The sequence below is a fragment of the Sebastes umbrosus genome, chromosome 6, assembly GCF_015220745.1.
Source record: "Sebastes umbrosus isolate fSebUmb1 chromosome 6, fSebUmb1.pri, whole genome shotgun sequence".
NCBI lineage: Eukaryota > Metazoa > Chordata > Actinopteri > Perciformes > Sebastidae > Sebastes > Sebastes umbrosus.
Genome location: NC_051274.1, coordinates 5,256,832 through 5,276,948, shown reverse-complemented (window position 1 = coordinate 5,276,948; position 20,117 = coordinate 5,256,832). Strand labels below are relative to the sequence as shown.

Below are 20,117 nucleotides of genomic sequence, written 5' to 3'. Positions count from 1 at the left end.
AAAAATGCCATTAAAAATATTTAACAGCAATTGAAATTGCTGTTTTTGTGGAAAAGTTGCTCTCACCAGTTACTCCCGTAAGAGATAGATACTACCTGGTAATTAAGGGCAGGTTATTTGTGAGGATGTCACCTCCACCTGTCTACAGGGCTTTTTAGGTACAGTGGATATTACTTTCCCATTTTTTAGCCATGCTAACAGATGGGGTTGCAATGCTGGTCCATCGCTTTGGTCCAGACTGAAATATCTCAATAACTATTGGATGGATTGCCATGAGATTTGGAACAGATATTTGGGGTCCCATGAGGATGGATCCTACTGACCTTGGTCTAGTGCCATCAGTTGGTCAAAAATGTTTACTTATTGACCAAATACCTGCAAAACTGACTTTATACTACTTTGTTTTTATTGCTAATTAGTGCCAACATGCTAAACTAAGATGGTTAAAATTAAACATTATAGAGTGGTGCAGGGATGAAGTATTTTTATAGGCCAGTGTAAATGCAATCACCAGAAGTAAAAAGCTAACGTTAGGCTATAAACAATCTACACTACTTCACGTCACCACCACTAAAGGCGGACTAGTGTTGGGCGTGATGACGTTTAAAGGGTAACTTCTATTTTTATTTTTTTTTACTTGGACCCTATTTTCCCATGTTTTTGTGTCTATGTGACTAATGGGGACAACAATTTTTGATATTGGTCCAATATTGAGGGAGAACACTGTAACCAGCAGACGTGAAACAAACTGCGAGGGCAGAGAGCTCCAGAGATGACGTATTTTTGTAGGCCAACCAGGATGTTAGCATTGCACCGGTTCCCTCGACAAAAACACAATGGGATTTTTTCCATTGAGTTTTGTATTATTGCAGAAAATAAGCTATGTGGCAAACACATGTCTATGGTACATACACGTTTTGTTCAGCAAGATAATCTTCACAAATGGACACCACTTTTGTGATTTTTGAAGTGTAAATGCAATTGCTCTATTAGAAGACAGGACGGCCCAGGGCTAGCTGTTTAGCATGCTAACTTCAGTAGATATCTCTGCAACATAAACCCAGACATCTTTGACATAATGTCAACACTGTAACCTCTTCAAATTCTGTTGATAATATTATTTCATATTTTAAATTTTCGAAACTAAAATTCTGCCCAGATCACATTGCACCTTTAACACATGAGCACCCATCTATAAACCCACCAAGCATGTGCAGATCTGCTTGTGCAGCTATCAGGGTGTTATGTAATGGACTACAAGTTCCCTCACACACACACATGCACGTCTCTTTGTCTACACACCAGTGCGCCTCTCAGGGAGTCCTGTGTGCACATAGACAACTTAAAATAGAGTTGGACACATATGAGATGCCCCGTTACGTCTAGGCGTGTCCCGTGTGGGCATGGTTCAGGTTCTGGTTACACGTGAGAGGCAGAAGGAGCTTAATATTGCACAGACCAAGCACAGGGCTTCACACTTCCCGTCTACAGGGGTCCAGTGGCTGTTCATCCTTTACCAAGTCCTCAGGGAGTGTTTCACAGGAAGAGCGTCACCATGCCGAAAGTCTTAGTGCCAGGTGAGTATGGGCACAATGACTCTGGGGTTGAACATGCACTCTCATCTATAGAAGGAGCGTTTGGATAGCATTTTCAAAAAGTTATTTCATATTGACACATGACTGACTTTAAAGATGAACAGAGGAAGCCTTCACCTTAAGTGTATTCATTTTTGTTATGCTTTTCCATGGATGCTTTGGCCAACACATGAAAAACTGACCTTTCTGTCAGAAAGCCACCCTCATGTCTGCTTGTTGAGATGTATGGAAAGAATGGAAGTGAGAACTCACAAAACTTTGCAAATATGCTTTGAATGCATATTACAGAGGTCTCACCCCGTACTGTGTGTAATATTACCAGCTGTTAGGGTAATAAATCCCCATCTGTTTGCCACCGTTACATTGTCACTCTAATGGATGGCACTGACAGCTTTAATGACAGATTCATCGGGGTTAAAATGCATATAGTTCAAATATGAAGGCTATAAAGACATCACAAGATGTCATCAAATTTTAAACGAAAATACTTTTTACTTTTGCAATTTGCGTGATTCCTACGTCAAAATACCTTTCTTGAGCTCAATTGCAAGCATTTTAAATTCGTATCATAAAACTCCGGGGGTTGTGTGTCGGTGCATAATCTAGTTAGTGAGTGATTGAATTTCAGCGGTGAAAATGTCAAGAGGAGATGTTTGATGGATGTGATGTGCCAGCAGATTGTCAGAGGTCAAGTGTGACAGGAGATCAGGTGATGCTCAACTTGTACTTCAGTTTTTAGTTTTGTTCATGTTCCTTCTTGTAGTTCATCCCTACTATGAACTAATCAAAGCTCTAAACGGACAGGATTCAAACTTATTTTTTTAATACCGGTATCTCGACATCACAAGTTAATTCTGTTGTTAAAGTGGGGGTAGGCAGAAGGTTTTTGGCATCATTGGGCAGAAATGCCATAATAACATTTCAGCATATTGTAATTCAAGTGTTCTGAGAGAAAACTAGACTTCTGCACCTCCTCATGGCTCTGTTTTCAGGCTTTAGAAAATCTAGCCCATAACGGGAGACTTTGGCCAATCACAGGTCATTTCAGAGAGAGAGCGTTCCTATTGGCTGTTCATTCAAGGGGGGCAGCTCATTTTGAAAACCTGACATAGTCCCATATGTATCCTTCCGCTAACTTCACCAAGTTCATCACTTTCAGCCATAGTACATCCTTGCTTTCAGCTCAATCTGGGCCATTTGAATGCATTTACCGTCGGCTGATTTGACCTAAACATTGTAAGTAATAAAAGAAAACAACCTTTTGTTTTCTTAAAGATAACAAAGCTCATGAACTTGTGATCTCGAGATAACAGCATTTAAAAAAATGTTTGAACCATGTCCGTTTAGGGTGTCCATAATAAACAGCTCTATCATCAGGCCCACTGCTGCTATTAATAGCTGTAATGTTGTACTGGTGGCTAATTATAGGCTCACCTCCACCAGACATCTGGCAAATATGATGAACAGTATGCTGTTTAGAGTTTTTCAAAGGGTGAAGAATAGAAATGCAATGGTCTGACCAGCTGCTGTCTGAAGAGCTTGGTTTCACAACTAATAGGTTAAGTGGTTGTAATGATTTGGCAGGTATTGGTGGAGAATGTGTTTGAGACTGTTTCAACTTGTGATACTCTGATGTGACTGCAGAGATTTCACACCAGTGTTGTCGGGCAGTCGGATCCATGCAGGCAGGTTTTACGATCTGCCGGAGCAGGTGTGGACAGCTGACAACAAATGTGTTAATGATCAAACTGATCAAATTCAGATGAGTCTCAATGGGTCAGTTTACCCAAATCATACAAAATGGAATGTCCTGGACACTCCATAGATAATCAGCATAACTAACTGTAGACTATTTTCTACTAAAGGAATAGTCCCAAAAAAAAACGCAAAGTCTGTGGACAGTTTTTTTTTTTTTGTAGCTCACTTACTTCCCAATTATTGCTGCTTTGAGACATAACCATGCTTGTTTTGTTTCCCTCTAACCTGGACTGTCCCACCCTGCCTGGGACTTTTTTCTTATTCAGCAAAGGGAGGAAGTGAGTATGGAGCTGAGAAACGTCCTTAGGAGCTTGGGGAAGATGTGAAGCATTTCAAATGCATGGTTTCTTGTATGGATGTGAGACAGTCACATCAGCAAATATTCTTTCTCCAAAGCGCATTTGAATGCAACCTGGTAATGTGGATCTGAGTAAATGAACGTCTATTCCATATGAAATGGAAAGTAATGGAATACAGTGGAGATTGACACCATTTATTAATCTATTGTTCACATTCAATGTCGGTTCTCTGGTTCATTATATTTGTATATAATCAGATGCTTTACAAACAGAGCATCACCAATCAAAACTGAACTGAATGTGAGCAATTATATCAATAAATGACTTTTCCCAGGTAGCTCAATGACTCTTCCACCATGGGAATGCTTCTCAGTTAGCAAAGCAGCACACAAACAAGACTTAACTGACCTCCAGACTTGTTTGAACAGCCGATTAGACTGTTGTAAGGCTATTGAATAGGTGTTATCAGTCACTATAAGCCCCATAGATGGGGGCTACTACACCCACTAGTAGGTTTTATCATCTATTCACATGGTAGATCACCGACAGAAGGTAAAAAAAGAACACGACAGCGACCTCTAGCAACAGTAGTAATTATTACAGGAGCAGAAGCAGAAGTCAGGTGCTGTAGTATAGACAGCGTGAAATTCCATATTGGGTGGAGATCAGGAACGATGGATGGGAAACAAAACACAGGGCTTTCACCCAGGAGACCAGAGTCCGCATTCTGTTTGAAACCAATAATGTAGTTGTCTTTGTTTTTCCTAAACTTAAGTGTTTATTTTAACTTAACCTAAAAAAGTTGTAGTTTTATGCCTAAACCTAAAGAAGTTGTAGATGTGTTGCCTAAACCTAAAGAATTTGTAGTTTTGTTGCCTAAGCCTAAAGAAGTTGTATATTTATTGCCTAAACCTAAAGAAGTTGTAGTTTTATTGCCTAAGCCTAAAGAAGTTGTAGATGTGTTGCCTAAACCTAAAGAAGTTGTAGTTTTGTTGCCTAAGCCTAAAAAGTTGTAGATTTATTGCCTAAGCCTAAATAAGTTGTAGATGTGTTGCCTAAACCTAAAGAAGTTGTAGTTTTATTGCCTAAGCCTAAAGAAGTTGTAGATGTGTTGCCTAAACCTAAAGAAGTTGTAGTTTTGTTGCCTAAACCTAAAGAAGTTGTAGTTTTATTGCCTAAACCTAAAGAAGCCTTTTTGTTTGTGTTCAAAACGTGACGTTTTATTCAGTTTTACAACATGTTAGAAGTAGGCGTAGTAGGCCCCTAATGACCCACATCTATGGTGCTTATAGCGACTGATAACACCTATTTAATGTTGTTTGACGTTGTAGATGTTTAGAAATGGTAGCGGTGCAGTAATGGAATCACATCACCTGAGTATCCTGCATATTCCAAACGTGTTACTCCACTGCACTGGGAGCACTGGGAGCACTGGGAGCACTGGGAGCACTGGGAGTACTGTGAGCGCTGTGAGCGCTGAGACCACGAAATCATCTCTGCATGTGTCATGAAAATGCAGTTACCAATTCTTTGTCCAGCTGCTGTTATTTCAAAAGTAACTGTGAATTCAATTTAACAGTCACGTGTCCTTGCCATTATTCATCCTGACCCTGTATGTTACCTTAATCCTACTAGTTCATTTACCATATTGTCTCATTTCATTGTTCATATCCTCAACAGCTACTTTGCATGTATTTCTAATCTATATTCTATATTGTTAAGAACTGATAAATATTATACAGTGTCTGTTCCTAAAATGTTGTGTATCATAACTATGGCAGTTACATGTCATGTTCACGTTTGTATATCACCTTTCTAACCAATGCTTTTCTAACACTCTCTTTTATTATTCTTATTCTGGGCGGTGCTACTTTCTTGCTGGGCATAATCAGGTCAACAGAGTAAGTATGGAGGGTGAGACGTAGAACCCCAAATCACTTTAAGCACATGTGCCATACTGGATTTGTTGAGTAGAAAGCCTTGGCTCTTGGCTAGCAAGTGCATGTAACAAGTATAGTTTGATCTTGACAGTAGTTAGGCATCAAGTAATGCCACTCTTGCTGCATATTGTCATTGTGTTCCTTATGAAACTTGAATGCCTGTTAAAGAACTGTTGTTCATTGCTTGGTTCGTAACTCCAGTCATTTTGGACCTTGACCCTCTTTTCCTGTCATTTTTTCAACATATTGATTAATTCTGATCAAAATCATCTCACTTACATCCATATATACCCTTACAAAAAAGTAGTATACTTCAAGTTATTATTATGAAGTCAACTTAAGTAAAGTTGAAGTATATTTCGCAAGTATACTTTATGTAGTAAGTATACTAATATCAATTTTCTAGTAGTATACTTGTAAGTTAACTCTCTCTTTTGGTAAGGGTAGAGCCATTTCCATCCTGACTGATGGAGTGCAAATAATAAAATGCTAAACACAGAGTGAGAGATGATAGGAAAACTGGGTCTGGAGTTAAAAATTTAAAAAGGCTTTATACTATCTTGTATCCCTATGAGTTGAGCCGACAGTGTGTGTCAGTGCTTCATCACTGTAGTTCCTCTATGTGCACGGGACCAAACTGGAGGTCAGAGTTGCAGCCTGTCATGTTATGTATACAACGCATGTGCTGGAGTTTGCACACATCAGGTTTGGTAATGTATGTGCCTTTTCACGTCATAGATGTAGTAGGATGTCATGTGCACCATTCATTCATCATGAATCTCCATCCTTCTCCAGTCATATTCATGCAGCATAGATTAACGGTCAAGAAGTACTATTAGTGGCTCGCCTCATGGCCACAGCCTATTTAGTTTAGTGCTGCATGGTGTGATGGGAGCAGAATGCATTTCTGTTATTAACGGAGCGAACCTTTGCTGTGCCTGACAGAGACTGATGACAAGATGCGGGCCTTCGCCGAACAGGTCTTTGCATCTGATACCAAAAGCGAGGACACCCGCGATGAGATCTCTATGTTTGATGTGGATGAGGACTGTCCCATCATGCACCATGAGATGGCCCACCATCTGCACACTGAGGATGATGCTGATAAACGGTGAGACGGGAGATTATGTATTGCCAGTTTGTGCCTCTGGCGCAACATCACGGTATTACATGGTGAGAAAATAAGGTTTTATTTTTAGTGTAGGAGCTCTACTACTGTAGCTACTGAGGTGATTAGCCCTGGACTGACGCGCTTTTTGCTGTAGATAGTACCTTTAGTTGTCTGTTGTGTTGTACAAAACTGATCCTCAAGCTGCTCGTTGGTTTCTCAATAACAGTTCATTTATTCTTGATAGTGTATTAAAGGGACTATTTGTAACTTTCAGAAATGCTTCTTAACAGCGACACCTGTGGCCGTGAAATCAATGAAAGTCAGCGTCGAGCTCGCGCTTGCTCGCTCTAAATATACCTGAACGAGCATCGCTCAAAACAGTGAGGCGACACACGTCAGCTAAAACCACAATATCACTCTATATTTCAGCTGCTTGGCAGTAATGTTAGCTGACCAGACGAAGGTCTCTCCATGAACATGATTTAGATCTGATCTTAGTGTTGGCTTTTACTGCCTCAGCGCAGGCTGATGCAGCGGGGCTCTGCAGCGTGTCTCCCTGCTCTCTCCGCCCGCAGCCAGAGAGAGCAGGGAGACACCGGCACCTGGTCGGTAATGAGACGATAACGTTACTAGCTGAGGAGCTCCGTCACTTCACAAGACACGGGAAACCTCTGTTGGTCTGGAGGAGCCGCAGCATTTTTTTTCTGCACAAACGTCCACTGTACATTCACTATATATTCTCAAAGCTAAACTAACTCTTCTGCAGTGTGGAGTGAGCGCGCGTTCACGTCTAGAGGTGGAGCGAGCTGAGAACGCGCGCGCTCTCTGAGCGAAGGCAGGCAGGCAGAGTTGGAGAGGCAGCGGCAACACGCGAACGCGCATATGTGAGCGCGCATGTGTGGCGACCCGCTACATTTATACGCTTAAAAATTACAAATAGTCCCTTTAAAGAAGCAAGTCCGGTTACCATAGCAACGAGTAAACAACAACAACACGGCAAACAATTCAGCGTCCCTGCGGTCAAAAACCCTTAGCCCTTCCGGGCTAAACCCTGACGCCAACAACACACCTCCTTACCTATATACCCGTGGCTGGGTCAGTCAATTAATACAGTGCCACCTAGTGTTCCTAAAATTGAATTACACCACAACCTCAGTATGTCAGCATCATGTTTTGGCTCTTACATTTAGTTTTAGTCTTGAGGGTAATTTCTGTTTTCAAAAAAGTTGAAAATGGGTGAAGCCAACTCCTAAACCAGTGGTTCCCAATTTTCCTTGAAGCCTCCCCTACTTGTATCTAAGAAAAGCTGAGCCCCCCGACGTCATCACCCTAAAAAAATTACAAATCCTCGAACAAAATCCTCAATTTGAATAAGGCGTTTCAGTGTGATCAAATTAGTTTTTTTTTTTTTTTAATTAAATTAACTTTCTTTAATGAATAGAACTCGTAAGTTTCGTCAACATGAATAAAGTGATGCAATTTGACAGATTCACTAAGTGAATGCAGATACATAATATTATGTATTTTTTTGTTTTGATTTACTATAATAGTGTTAGTGACAAAATAGATTTTTTTGTTATTGTGGTTATATAAATGTGATTTATGATGTTGTTAGATTGCTGCTAGACTGCCCAGTTAATGCAGTAGGGGGCCTCGCTTTGTGTGCCTCAACCGGGAGAGTCAATAGGTTTCTGACCGCAGTGAAAATGTTGTTTTTGAAAGGCTAAACGCCAACAAATACGGATTAAAGCAGAATTTTAGTTATACATTAAAGCAGAATTTTAGTTATACATGAGCAAATCTAGTTTTGACAACCTCAGAGCAGACAAATCCTGGTGCATCTCCTGTGATCTTTGTCGCCCCCCCTTATGGGCCTGAACCCCAGGTTGGGAACCATTGCTCTTAACCTCACCTCTCTTTATCCACAGCAAGAGGCACCAGCGCAGCCTCACCATGGCCGTGCCTACAGCCGCTTCCCACACAACTGCTGCCCACACTGCTTCCTCTGTGTCGGTGAAGATGGACACGCCCCTCTACCTGGAAGTGCCTGACTTCCAGAGAGTGGCCATCATCGGAGACTACGCCTCCGGGGTACTGTTCACTTTCCTTTCATTCCATTCAAATTCACTGGTGAACTTGGAGTACTTTGTTTGCCTTTATATTTTTAGATCACCCACCTTTTTAGACTTCAATTAATCTTTGATGTAAAATCATCAGCAAGTAGCATCAAACTCATAGAGTGCTTATGTTTGTAGGCCAACCAGGAAGTTAACATTGCCCTGGTTCCCTCCACAAAAAGCCAATGGGATTTTTCCATTGGGTTTTGGATTATTGCAGAAAATAAGCTCTGTGGCAAACAAACGTTTATGCACATTCTGTTCAGCAAGATAATCTTCACGAATGAACACCACTTTTATGATTTTTGAAATGTAAATGCAATCGCCATAAGTAAAACGGTAACGTTAGGATATAAACAAACCACACCATGGTCACATGACTTCATGTCACCACCACTTAGCTAAAGATGGACTAGTGTTGGGCGTGATGACGTTTAAAGGGTAACTTCTGTATTTTTCAACCTGGACCATATTTTCCCATGATTTTGTGTCTATGTGACTAATAGTGACAATTTTTTTTAAATTGTTCCAGCCATGATGAAGGATAGTATCCCATACATTTAACAAAGTCAAGCAACGTTTTTTTTTCCCCCTTTAAGTTCAGGGAACGCTATGAGGAGAATGATAAAAACAACATTTAGTTTTTCAGACAAAAATGGAGGGAATTAGTTGAACTAGCTAAAAATGTTTTGCAGGGTAGCACTGTATCTCCACTAGACAATAGAGTGCTGCAGGAATCCTAAAACCAGGAAATGTGTTAGAATTTTGTGTACTTCCGGTTCCCTCGTCTCAAAGTCAAAGGTTTTTTTAATGGGGTTTTTATCTGCCTGTCTACCTATACCTGGCTGCCTGCCTCTCTGCACAAACTCTGCCTGTGCAGTCATTGTGCGTCACCGGAATCTTCCACAAGCTGCTACATATAGGTTGACAGCTGCTGACGACTTTCTTCAGAAACTTCATTTAGTTAGTTCAGTGAACAGTCAGGAGAACGTTCATTCAATCATCATTTCAAATCACTAGACTTAACAAGAAATTTAAGTCAAGTTGATTTAAAGGAATCAGTTTTTGCAAAATACACTTAGTCTCTTTTTTGCCAAAAGTTAAAGTGATTGATGCCACTTACATATCTGTCCGTTCAATATAAGGCTAAAACAACCCGCAGCCAGTTAGCTTAGCTTAGCATAAAGATTGGAAACTGACCTATAAGAAATTGTAACTTTTTAAAATAAGTTCATTATAAAAAAATATTTGATTTGCACTGAATTTCAGTATGATGTTTTACAGTGTAGGCCACTAGCAGTAGTAGTAGGAGCTTTCTTCCACTGTATTTACTGCATGTCATGAAAGGTTCCTAAACTAGACTTGGGTCAAGTGGACATGGATGCAGACTTTGAATTTCACTGACTATATGTGTCTGTGGGTCAGTGGCCACAGAGCCAGAGGTCCATGAATGGAGCTCATCTGAGAGCAGGCCGAGGTTTAGGTTTCATGACTGTGGGTTTGACATTTACAGAGAGAAACACTTTGGAGGAACTGATTGTTATTCCTGCTTTAACCTACTCAAAACCTCTCGTTTGTTAAGACATATACCCTGACTATATAACATATGGCATAATTTCAAAGAGAACAAATGACCTCTCATGTAATAATGGAACATATCAGAAAAACACAAACCGCAAAATAGGGACAATGTTTTGCACAGAAAGGTTTTTTAGCAATGAAGCTTTCACCCCTTCCATCAAACAAATACAAATTATGAATTACATTTAGTATTTTTGGAGTTGAGAGCTGGTGGTTCATCTTGTTTTTGAAAGGAATGCTTCAAAAGTTGACATAGCCACATGTTACTGTAAGGCTACAATTTTTGCACAGGTATGCGTAACTTAAAAATCTGTGACATGTCTTATATCTGCCAATCAGGTGACCATGGATGACTTTGAGCTGTCCTGTAAGGGTGTATACCGTGCCTTGACCATCAGGGAGAAGTACATGAGGCTGGCCTACCAGCGCTTCCCACGGACAACCTCTGAGTACCTGCGTGATATCGAGGGGGAGACCTTCAAAGTTGAAGAGCAGTTGCAGCCAGGTGAGGAGGCTCAATAAGATGGTGGACCTGGGGTTTAGATAAATGAGCTTATGTGAGATATTTGATTCATAATAATGGTAATGATTCATGTCTATGTTCATCCATACAACAGTCTTCACAGCTCCTCCAAAGAACGGGGAGGACCCCTTTGATACCAAGAACCTGCCAAAGAATCTGGGATACGTTGCTCGTATGAAGGAGGGTCTCATCTATGTGTACAAGGACGCCGCAGCTGCTGACAAACATCAGCCCAAAGACCTGCCCCACCCCGACTACGACACCTTCATCGATGACATGAACTTCCTCATTGCTCTCATTGCACAGGGCCCAACGTGAGTCCCTTGAGATGTGTTGATTGCTCTGTTTTGAATTTTAGAATTTAACCTTTTCCACTGTCAAGATGTTCTAGTCATAAATCAGAAATAAAATAATAATTAATAAATAATGAATTGATTAAAATACATTTTGAAAGTGTATAAGGGCTTAGAACATTGTGATGGAAGTATATGATGGCCATTCCCATGCTATGTTAGGTTGATACCATTTGTTACACAGATTTGGTGTTAAATTGAACCATTTTTTACCACTCAAGAATTGATAAAAATTATCAAAAATCCCTCCAAAATACCACATTAAGACACCAAGACCTTGAGGAACACCATAGAAAAAACCATGCTGTGATGTGGTATCAAAACCTTTTGACTTTTGGAGATTTCTGCAAGAATTGCATTTTTCGGCGATTGGATGGCGAGCGCCTCTTTTCTGGAAACTGCTCAGAAACCCCCTTATTGTCAGTCTACCTAGGACAGCCATCCATCCTCTGAATTCTCTAGGTCTCTAGTTTGTGGCTGTAAAGTTTCATGAGGCTGTGATTATCCTAGAGGTCACCACAGGTCATTTTATACAGTGAGGTCAAGTTTCAAAAAATGGTCTCACTACAATGAAATGGCTCCTATTGGGACTGACACCATCACACATGAACACAAAACTGCATTGTTTTTGCCCCAAACTGCATTCGATTATAATAAAGTGGGCATGTCTGTAAAGGGGAGACTCTTGGGTACCCATAGAACCCATTTTCATTCACATATCTTGAGGTCAGAGGTCAAAGGAACCCTTTGAAAATGTCCATGCCAGTTTCTCCTCGCCAAAATTTAGCCTAACTTCGGAACATCATTTAGATTCCTTCCGTACCATGGTTGGTACCAATGGATTCCTTCGGTTTTCTAGTTTCATATGATACCAGCAACTTCACTCTAGCTCTAAAACTGTGTCGCCCACAGTGCAGCTCATGTGTTAATATGCTTTTCTTTGTTTTGCAGTAAGACTTACACTCACCGCCGTCTGAAGTTCCTCATGTCCAAGTTCAATGTGCATGAGATGCTGAATGAGATGGAAGAGATGAAGGAGCTGAAACTGAACCCCCACAGGGACTTCTACAACTGCAGGAAGGTAGCCAATAAAAGCATTTAGCAAAACATAAAAAAGCTGCACAAATAACTCTAAATCAACCTTAAACCTTTGCTTTTTTGGTGTCATATGTCCAAAAAAATCACGTTATGTTCATACAGAAATCATTGAAAACAGTTATTCAAAGTCAAAGCATTTGAAAAACGTCCCTTGAGTACACTGAATATCAACATGTTCAGTGCACTCAAACATTTTATGAAATTAGGTTTTCTTATTAGGTTTAGCATTTGAATCTTAAACTTCTATTTCCCACTTAGTTTGCTGTTGCCCTCACTTATATGCACCTTTTGTGTGTGTGTTTAGCTCCCTCTTGTGTCCAAGCAGAGTTATTACATGCCACATAAATCCCAAACCTCAGTGATCCACTCTTCTTCACTCATCTCTCTGTCATCCCAGGTGGACACCCACATCCACGCTGCTGCCTGCATGAACCAGAAGCACCTGCTGCGCTTCATCAAGAGGTCTTACCGTGTGGACGCCGACCGCGTCGTGCATAAGCTTCATGGGAAAGAGGTCACCATGAAGGAGCTCTTCGAGTCCCTTCACCTGCACCCTTATGACCTCACTGTGGACTCCCTGGATGTGCACGCTGTACGTTACTCTCTTGTTGGAACACTGGCAGCTTTAGATGTGAAGAGACAGAGTAATAAAAATGCATAGCAGCAAATTTAATTAGTATGTAAAGGAAACATGAGAAATTTCAATTGCTGTTCTCTGACTGTGTCAGAAAGCATCCAAGTGTTTAATAGGATTGATTTTTTTTTTATTGTAAGTACACATAATGAGGAGTTTCTGATATCAAAATGCTGAGAACAACAGTCAAAGGTTTTATATTAAAAATCATTTTTTTCATAGTTTTTCTTAAAATTGTAGATTGTATACATACTGGTAGACAATACAATAAATATATTACATCAGAAATTACCACAATTTAAACATCTAAAGGACATCTTTAAAATGTAATTTCCTTATTCACTCTATTTGGAAAACGACTACTTAAAGGTACAGTGTGTAAGATTTGGCAGCATCTAGTGGTGTGGTTGCAAATTGCAACCAAGTGAGTACCCCTCCCCTCACTCCTCCCTTTCTAAGACTGCAGTAACGTGAGCCGCCGAGTGCAAAACTTTAGTAACGCCGTTTCCCTCGCTCAGAGGCCATCCTTACCATAATAACACTACTTTAGGAGCAACGGAAGTCAGACGGCGGCTGGCGATGCCACGGTTTTGCACTTGGCGGCTCACGTTACCGCAGTTTCACAAGCGTGTCGGAGAACTACAGTGGCCTTCAGGTAACATAAAAACATGAAAGTCTCTCTCTAGAGCCGGTGTTTGGTTTTTCCGTTCCGGGCTACTGTAGAGACATGGCGGACCAACATGGTGGACTCTGTGAAGAGGACCCGTCCCCTATGTATATGAAGGGCTCATTATAAGCTAACGAAAACACAACAATTCTTATTATCAGATGATTATACACTAAAGGAAACATAGTTATGAATAGTATTCCATTTCTGCTAATAGATCCCCCTAAATGCTACACACTGGCACTTTAAAGTAAATATCCAAATTTTCTTAACATTATTGCAACATTCAAGGTTCTTTATTTGTCATTTGCCAATTCCTGCAAAGCAATCATTGGCAATGAAAACCTTTAGTCTCATGTTCCTTCAACAATGCTCATAAAGTATGTATATATAAAAGGGGAAAATCACACAAGTACATTTAAAGCAAAATGATAATCCAAGGTAGTTAGAATAAATCAATCAATCCTATTGCCCCATCTCCTCAGTCAACCTTTCATGGTCTAAATCTCTTTTCTTGTCTCTTTGTTATTTGTTCCCTGAAGGGAAGACAAACCTTCCAACGTTTTGATAAGTTCAATGCCAAGTACAACCCCGTAGGAGCCAGTGAGCTGCGTGACCTGTACATGAAGACAGAGAACCACATCAATGGAGAGTACTTTGCCACCATCATCAAGGTCAGTTTCTATATAAAAAGAATAGATCAAAAAAACATCACAGAAAAACAGTTCTAGAAAAATAGGTTTTGATAATGAAATGATCCATATTTTTGTAAGTCAACATCCTAGAAGGAGATATTATACAGCTTTCTGTTGTCTATTTATCAGCCTATACTGATCTGCCAAATGGATCATCTATGATGTACTGAACTTCATGTGATCTGAGCCTGAGTTGTGTGAGTTGTGTAAACCAGGAAGTAGCCAGTGACCTGGAGGATGCCAAGTACCAGTATGCTGAGCCTCGTCTGTCCATCTACGGCTGCAACGCCACCGAGTGGAACAAGCTCTCCGGCTGGTTCGTCAGGCACAGAGTCTTCTCCCCACACCTCAAATGGATGATTCAAATACCCAGGATCTAGTGAGTTCTCAATCTGGATTCTTTCTTCTATGCAGTTTGACCAAAATGTGAGACAGATGGAAAATAATTTATCCTTGTGGATAAATGACAGATTCTACTTTGCCCAGGATATGATATTAAAGAATCCCCTGCTGAAAAAAAGGCTCAAAAGGTGTGAAAGATGGCTAGAATTCATATTTGAATGAATCTGTTTTCTCCCTCTTCTACCTTAGCGACATCTTCAGAAGCAGGGACTTTGTGCCCCACTTTGGCAAGATGTTGGAGAACATTTTCCTTCCCGTGTTCCAGGCCACCATCGACCCACAGTCCAACCCAGACCTCAGCATCTTCCTCCAGCACGTGAGTCACAAACAGTTACACAAAGCATTTATAGGTAACTGGGATGATCATAACAGCTGAGACACAACAAGACACCAAATTGTATCTTGGTTAAAGGACAAATTTCCCTGCCATGAATTGGGGACTCTGTGAAAGTTACTGGGGTATTTTATTTTATAAAAAAGCAAGGCCCTCTGCTGCATTATCAATATTTTCTTTGCACCCTCCCCTTCAAAGAAATTACCATAGTCTCCCAAAATATCTAAAAAATATAATGGTGAAAATACAGCCGCTCTCTATGTTTGAGTAAAGAGCTGCTAAATAAACAATAATTACAGCCACCATATGAGTAAACTCATTATTAGGGCTGTCAATCGATTAAAATATTTAAAATATTAAAATATATATATTTAAATATATTCAAATATTGTCAAGTATTTAATACTCAAATATGCTTGTTTTATGCAAACGTAGCCCTATGTACATAATTATTATTGGAAATCAATTAATAACACAAAACAGTGACAGATATTGTCCAGAAACCCTCACAGGTACTGCATTTAGCATAAAAAATATGCTCAAATCATAACATGGTAAACTGCAGCCCAACAGGCAACAACAGCTGTCAGTGTGTCAGTGTGCTGACTTGACTATGACTTGCCCCAAAACTGCATGTGATTATCATAAAGTGGGCATGTCTGTAAAGGGGAGACTCGTGGGTACCCATAGAACCCATTTACATTCACATATCTTGAGGTCAGAGGTCAAGGGACCCCTTTTACAACTAATTTACAACCCAAATCTTGCATGGGTCACCATCTTATTGTTTGAACAATGACAACTTGCTTGTATAGATTATAAATATATGTATAACTTGTTAAAAAAAATGTACACAGCAAAATGGGGTCATTTGTGTCTGTATGATGTCTAATTCAAATGTTACGTTGATTTTCAATTTTTGTTGGAAATCCAAGATGGCCGAAAAGATGGCCGCCAAACGCACCTTGGGACAACATTTTTGAGTTGGGATTCGGAAACATCAAAATGTGTTTATTAGACACCTTGAGGATTACAAAAATGTAAGTTAGGAAAATACATCCACGGTGGATGGTAACCCCCCGCTCCTTTTAGACTACAGTGACCAGACATGTGGATAGTAAATTAGTAGACCACCAATTTCTGGTGAAATGTAGTCACACACAAAGGACGGCAACCAGTTTTTCACAGTTATTTTGAGTTGAAAGACTCAGAATGACCTCCAGAGGAGAGCCTTCTGTTCCCTGTATAATTAACCGTTTGCCTCCTGGTGTGCAGGTGACAGGTTTCGACAGCGTGGACGATGAGTCTAAGCACAGTGGTCACATGTTCTCCACTAAGAGCCCCAAACCAGAGGAGTGGGACATCGCGAAGAACCCCTCCTACACCTACTACATCTACTACATGTATGCCAACATCGCTGTGCTCAACCAGCTCCGCAGGTCAGTAACTTTGTCTCTGGACACACAGTTTTGTCTTTTTCTGTATTAGCAAGCGGTGCATGAATTTTTGTTGTTGTTTTTTTAAAAGAGATTCCTGCTACTTTGTGTTCATATCCATGATACTTTTCCCTCATTACTTTAAATCTCATCTTCTCCTCTGTAAATACTCACAGTGAGTGCATATTTGACGAAAAAGGACAATAAGTCCATTAGGAATATGTGTCCTTTCCATAGTATAATACTGTATGTGTTTCTCATCTGCTTTCCAGTGAGAGGGGGATGAACACATTCATGTTCAGGCCTCACTGCGGTGAGGCCGGGGCCATCACCCATCTGCTGGCTGCCTTCATGACCGCTGACAACATCTCTCACGGCCTCAACCTCAAGAAGGTCAGTCCTCTCTTCACTTACCGTAACTCAGCAGCACTCATACGTACTTTCATCTGCACGTGATCAACCAACAGTTCTTGGTGTCAGACTTGGATTCTGTAAAGGAACCACAAGGTTTCCATGGTCCGACAGCACAATATGGCAATCATTATACACAGTGTGCAACTGAGTCATAAGAGAAGAAGATTAAAATACATTCCAATGCTTTATTATCTTCACCGGATTTGAATTTATATCTAATTGTCAATGTAAGATGTTAGATTATCCAATAATCTAATAAACTGATTAAAGTGCATAAGGACACAGAGAGGTCACAGGGGGAAGAAATATCCAATGTTTGAAATATGTATCCAAGTGGATGTTATCCTTCCTTATGTTGTTCGGCTCTGCAGGCCTTATCTGTATTGATAACTATTGAGTTATTGCAACAATCTTTAACTTCTTTAGGTTTCCTTAAAAGAGCAACTTTGTAAGGAGATATCTCGACTACAGTACAGTTGATAATCTAATGTCAAGTGCAATCTCAGATCTGAGATTCATCCTATGAGTAATCATGCAGTTAATACATTATTTATTGCCCTTCAAGTAATTTTGCCTACTTTATTATCAAAAATCAAAGTCAAATTGCTAGGTGGACTGAACCTGATTTTGTAAACTGATCACATATATGACTCTTCCACCCCCAGAGTCCTGTGCTGCAGTACCTGTACTTCCTCACCCAGCTCCCCATCGCCATGTCCCCTCTCAGCAACAACAGCCTGTTCCTGGAATACGCTAAGAACCCGCTGCTGGAGTTCCACAAGAAAGGCCTGGTGGTTTCTCTCTCCACCGACGACCCCATGCAGTTCCACTACACCAAGGTCTGAGCACATGGAGAGAGTTTAAAGTGGCACATGCTGTGCTGTGTATAATGAGTATTGTATTACATCTACAGATGAATGCATTTTAGTTTTTGTATTCATATCGTACAGACAAAGTAATGTACAGCACACTCAAACGGAAATGGAGTAGAACATGCATTGATTGAACATGCATTGCAAGCATAATGCCATATGTAGAGCATGCAGATGTGTGCAAAATTAGCTATTTAATAATGTGAATTGCATAAACACAGTTACCTCTGGAAAATGCTGCCTTCCACAGTTCATGGCAAACGTATGTACTATAGCTTTTGGGAGCTGTGTCTACGAGGTCTCTTTTGAGCCTCAGTAACTTGAAAAAAGAGTGATCCAAATATCTCTGTGTCCACAGGAACCCCTGATGGAGGAGTACGCTATTGCAGCCCAGGTCTTCAAGCTCAGTACCTGCGACATGTGTGAGATCTCCAGGAACAGCGTTCTGCAGAGCGCCATGTCTCATGAGGTAACACACACCTGATGGAGAACTTTAAAGCTTCAGTAGGCAGAATATTTTTGGCATCATTGGGAAAAAAATTCCATAATAACCTTTCAGCATATTGTAATTCAAGTGTTCTGAGAGAAAACTAGACTTCTGCACCTCCTCATGGCTCTGTTTCCAGGCTTTAGAAAAATCTAGCCCGTGACGGAAGACTTTGACCAATCACAGGTCATTTCAGAGAGAAAGCGTTCCTATTGGCTGTTCATTCAACGGAGGCAGCTGTCAATCACTCGCGAACTCTGATCAAACGGTCAAACTAGGTAGCGCTGATCAAATATGAATTAATATTCTGTTACTGTAATGCCTATTTCTCGCCTCAAATGTTTTCAGAAACATCTTGTAGTGTACTGTTTAGCTGTAAAATGAGAAAGTTTGCTCTGGCTGGTGGGCGGTGCTTGGTATTTCCTCAACTGATCTCAACATGGCTGCCGAGTCACAAACTTTCTCATTTTACAGCTAAACAGTACACTACAATATGTTTCAGAAAACATTTTATATGAGAAATAGGCATTACAGTAACAGAATATTAATTAATATTTGATCAACGCTCCCTAGTTTGACCGTGACAGCTGCTCAGAGACGGCAAGGCTCCAGCTCGGCTCTGATTGGTTGTTTTCCGCCGGTCTGTGAAATCTTGCAGATGCTGTTAGGAGCACCGGAAGACACAGAGGCACATATTTATTTTTCAGATTACCTGTCTCATGCACTACTGTCAGGATGTTTTTTTAATCATACTTACTCCAACCTGCCTACCTCAGCTTTAAATGTGCAGGCTGTTCTTAAATCAAAGAGATTAAACATGTTCCACATGAAGATGATTTTATACTCGCACCAAAACACGCTTGTGGTTTCCTTTTGTGTTCTAGGAGAAGAGCCACTTCCTGGGTCATGACTTCCTGAAGGAGGGCCCAGAGGGCAACGACATCCGCAAGACCAATGTGGCCCAGATCCGTATGGCATATCGCTACGAGACCCTGTGCTATGAGCTCAACCTCATCAAGGAGGGCCTTAACTCAGAGTAAACACCCTCAAATATGAATTACACCCGCTCAAACTCATCTCTGTCGGGATGTAGAAACGTTTCTACATCTGTTTTTCACATTAACTCTTAAACAATTGAATCTTAAAGAAACTGACCTTCTTACACACCGATCTTCTCTCCTTTGGAAGAAGAAACCTGTTTGCTCTTCACTGTATAATCTGCACACCCTGTCCAACTGACTTCAGTATGAGTGTATTCCATGTGGAGAAACATCGTGTATGAGAAAGAAAGGGAATAAAATGTGAAATAACACGTGTCTTTGTGTGGTAGTTGCCCCATTGATGCATTTCATAATTTAATCAGAATTACTTTGGAACATTATTTAGTTGTCTTGTGTTGATTTCTTTACTTGGCAGAGCTACTGCTGCCTTCAGATGTTCCTCATAAGCTCTGACATATAAGTTGTAAATGAGACATGATGTGCACTCTTATTGGGCGCCTTGTTTCTTTTACACTGCACCAAAAGTAGTTTTCCGATGGCTGTTGTTTCCTTTAGAAGCTTAGCTGTGTAGACATTTAGCTGTATCAGCAGAATGAAGGGGAGAAATGTGCATTAGTCATGAAGTTATTAGTCTGAGTTGTTGCATAATGCATCACTTATACCATTAGTTATTGACAGATTCTCCATGATGTCTGCCATTTCCCATGACCCCTCATATTATTGAACACCAAAACTGGGATGGCAAAGTCGAACATTTGCTATATCTCAGCTGGATTGAGTTCACATTCAACCTCGTTCCA

At 40.5% G+C, this 20,117-nt stretch overlaps 1 protein-coding gene across 2 annotated transcripts; it reads left to right on the top strand.

Annotated features, from left to right (window-relative positions):
• Window positions 1-1,424: 1,424 nt before the first annotated feature.
• ampd1 lies at window positions 1,425-19,628 on the top strand. Of its 2 annotated transcripts, XM_037772057.1 has the most exons (17): window positions 1,425-1,577; window positions 3,620-3,631; window positions 5,545-5,553; window positions 6,538-6,703; window positions 8,632-8,794; window positions 10,741-10,906; window positions 11,019-11,238; window positions 12,229-12,358; window positions 12,773-12,967; window positions 14,219-14,350; window positions 14,587-14,750; window positions 14,963-15,089; window positions 16,383-16,546; window positions 16,816-16,936; window positions 17,623-17,796; window positions 18,188-18,298; window positions 19,201-19,628. In XM_037772057.1, the coding sequence occupies exons 1-17, from the start codon at window positions 1,556-1,558 to the stop codon at window positions 19,354-19,356; spliced, it is 2,232 nt and encodes a 743-aa protein (XP_037627985.1). In that variant the 5' UTR covers window positions 1,425-1,555; the 3' UTR covers window positions 19,357-19,628. The 2 variants fall into 2 exon arrangements, with proteins under 2 accessions (XP_037627985.1, XP_037627986.1); XM_037772058.1 differs by lacking the exon at window positions 3,620-3,631 and having other exon boundaries at window positions 1,428-1,577.
• Window positions 19,629-20,117: the final 489 nt, after the last annotated feature.